We start from the raw sequence: 3,526 nt of genomic DNA on the forward strand, positions 1-3,526 counted from the left end.
TTTTTTGGACCTACTTGGGATCCTCCCCTAATTAATATGCCCAGAAAACCTCATTATTTGAATAATGAACTTTTTCCTGCCATCTCTGTGGTATAATCACTCTGGACATCCAAACCAAATATTGGGTAAGGGTTCATCCAGTATCTATGGGATAACTACAACATATCTGAAAACTATCCTTCCATTGGCTTTCCTTCCCTTCACATTTCGCTCTGTTTCTTTTGTACTCCTGATCACTGGGGTCATATTTCAATACTAAGAGTCTCAGTGCACAAATTCGTGTACCAGTGGGGTCTCTCAGCCTAGCCTGCAGGATTGGACTGAGCCCGGCTCTCTGACATCTCCCAAGGGGTCCTAGATTGCGAGAGGGTGCAGGACAGGACAGGGAACCCCACCAGTGCATGATCGGGGTCGGGGAGGTTGGCCAGCCAGGGAGGGACCACAGGAGGGCTACATGGCATGTCCAGCCCATCTCACTCAGCAAGCTAACCTACAGGTCAGAGCATCTGCCCCCTGGTGGTCAGTGCATGTCATAGCAACTGGTCGACCAGTTGACAGACTGCCCCGTGGTGGTCAGTGCACATCATAACAAGCAGTTGAGTGGCCTTAGCATATCATTAGCATATTATGCTTTGATTAGTTGAATGAATGACCAGACAACCAGACACTTAGCACATTAGGTTTTTATTATATAGGATAAACCACAGTGAAACAACTAGAGCAAAAACTCTAGGGAAGGATCATTTTTGGCATATTCAAGAGATAACAAGGATGATGATGTGGCTATTGTCAAATGAACAAGGGTTCAAGTATTAGGATTTGAGAAAGAGAGTTGACAGGGGATGAAAGTAAACCATATAGAACTTAAGCTTTACCTCTAAGTGAGATTATGAGCCTTTGTAAGAATTTGAGCAGAGTGATAACACAATCTGCTTATGTAAAGGTTGGGAGAGGGCAAGTATAGAAGAAGGAAAAGCAGTTGGAAAGCTATTGTGGTAATGCAGGATAGAGATGAGGGTAGCTTTTACAAGGGAACTCATGATTCACTTTTCTAAAAAATGATGTTATCTCATGTATAAAATTCCCATGCAACCTTTTTCTTAAAGATTTTATGGGATTAGCCCTGCTGGTGTGGCTCAGTGGTTGAGTATTGACCAGGAGATCACAGTTCAATTCCTGTTCAGGGCACATGCCCAGGTTGTGGGCTCCATCCTCTGTAGGGGTTGCAGGAGGCAGTCAATAATGATTCTTTCATCATTGATGTTTCTATATCTCTCTTTCTCCCTTCCTCTCTATGAAAATCAATAATTTTTTTAAAAAATATTTTTATGGGATTAGAAAAATGAAATAAGACTTATGAAAGCTATATGATGAACTGAAAACTAAAAATAGCTAACTTTCTGGATTTTTTATTTATACTACATACATTCGAAGTGCTGTGATAATATCTACAACACCCAACTTGTAGATAAGGAAAGTAGACCAAGTTGCCCAATTTACATTGCTAGTGAGAAATAGAGCTGGCATTTCAACTTAATTGTCTGGCATCAAAGCTTCTATTCTTATACACCACACTGTATAGCTTATAATATACAGTACATGAAAATCATGTCTCTTAGTCACAGAAATTGGGATATATGGTCATGGCTTTTTGTGTATTTATTGTTTCATTCCTTACCTTTTCCAACTGTCATTCTTTCAGAGCCTAGAAACTAAGCTGTATCTGGATTATAATAAAGACGTTTTGATTGACAGATAAATCTGGTTTAATATCATAGCTAATAATAATAATATAGTATCAAATTATAAATATATTACTTATAATGATAAGCATTTCTCTTTCTGAAATGTTAAAACGCATCAAAACTATGACAGTGTTTATATTTGTAGAGTGTTAAAATTTACACTACCCATGCATTATTTTATCCCCATGAAAATAACTCTGATAATATATAGGACAGAAATGATTGTGGGTTTTTTTTAATTCAATTGAACTATCAGTATCCTTGTTCATTTGATTTATTAAATGGTAACTTTTTACTATAAGCCAGTACAAATTTCTCCAGTTTCAAAATCAAGTTCTCTCATGAGAGTTTTGCTTCCCCCTTCATGTCTCTTACAAGCAAAGGTTTCTGTTACATTATCAAAAGAAATAATGTATATAAGAGCCAGGAACTAAAGTGTTAAATGTTATCTTCCATAAAACATATGTTTATTTTAATACTTTAAACAATAAAGAACTTTAAAAAAAACAGCAAAAAAACATATGCTTATTATTATATGAACTGTTACTATAAACTAAGAGTTATAAATAAGCAATTTACATTTAATATACAATTGTATGCTTAAAAACAACCAATCTACAATAAACTTGTTGTAATTTAAAATTAATATTCACATTGTTCAGAAAATATATTAAGAAAGTAAGAAGCCAGAAACACCAATCAGAAAAAATATATGCAACCCTATGTTCATAGCAGCCTTATTTATAACTAGAGGCCTGGTGCACAGATCCCTTGGCCTGGCCTATGCCCTCTCGCAATCTGGGACTCCACAGGGGATGTCAGAGAGCCGGTTTCAGCCCAATCCCCACAGGCCAGGCCGAGGGACCCCTAGTATGCATATAAAATCTTTGGTTAATGTCTTCCCGACCTCCCCATCCCCCCTTCCCTCTGAGATTCATCAGTCTATTCCATGTTTCCATGCCTGTGCTTTGAGTGTCTGACCCCTTGTGGTCAGTGTGCATTATAGCTACTGATCAAACGGTCGAATGGTCGAATGGTTGCTTAGGCTTTTATATATATATAGATAGCTGAGATCTGTAAACAGCCCAAGTGACCATCAGTAGATGTATGAATTAAAAAATTTTGATACAGCTCTCGGGCCAACATCTTGGCAAGGCAGCAGCGCATCTCTGCTCTCTGAGTCCTAAAATGCCACCCAAGGATGACAAGAAGAAGAAAGATTCTGGAAACTTGGCCAAGAAAGACAAAGACCCCTTGAACAAGTTGGGGAGCAAGGCCAAAAAGATGAAATGGTTCAAAGGCAAAGTTCAAGACAAGTTCAATAACCTGGTCTTGTTTGACAAAGCCACATATGACAAGCTCTGTAAGGAAGTTCCCAACTACAAGCTGATAACCCCAGCTGTGGTCTCCAAGAGACTGAAGATTCGCGGTTCCTTGGCCAGGGCAGCCCTTCAGGAGCTCCTTAGTAAAGGAGTTATTAAACTAGTCTCAAAGCACGGAGCTCAAGTGATTTACACCAGAAACACCAAAGGTCAGGATGCCCCAGCTGCTGGGGAAGATGCATGAACAACAGATCTCACCAGCTGTACATTTTGAAAAGTAAAACTTTATTTAAAAAACTTTGATACATTTACACAATGGAATACCATGCAGCTATAAAAAGGATATCTTACTTTGAGACATAGAGGGACTTGGAGAGTATTATTTTAAGCAAAATAAGCCAGTTAGAGAAAGAGAAATATCACAATATCTCACTTATATGTGGAATCTGATGAATAAAA

At 38.2% G+C, this 3,526-nt stretch overlaps 1 protein-coding gene across 1 annotated transcript; it reads left to right on the forward strand.

Annotated features, from left to right (window-relative positions):
- Window positions 1-2,933: 2,933 nt before the first annotated feature.
- LOC307096404 (small ribosomal subunit protein eS25-like) lies at window positions 2,934-3,311 on the forward strand (the record flags this gene model as incomplete). Its single annotated transcript, XM_079766012.1, has 1 exon — window positions 2,934-3,311. The coding sequence occupies one exon, from the start codon at window positions 2,934-2,936 to the stop codon at window positions 3,309-3,311; it is 378 nt and encodes a 125-aa protein (XP_079622138.1).
- Window positions 3,312-3,526: the final 215 nt, after the last annotated feature.

The sequence above is a fragment of the Cnephaeus nilssonii genome (assembly GCF_951640355.1).
Source record: "Cnephaeus nilssonii genome assembly, chromosome: X".
Lineage (NCBI taxonomy): Eukaryota > Metazoa > Chordata > Mammalia > Chiroptera > Vespertilionidae > Cnephaeus > Cnephaeus nilssonii.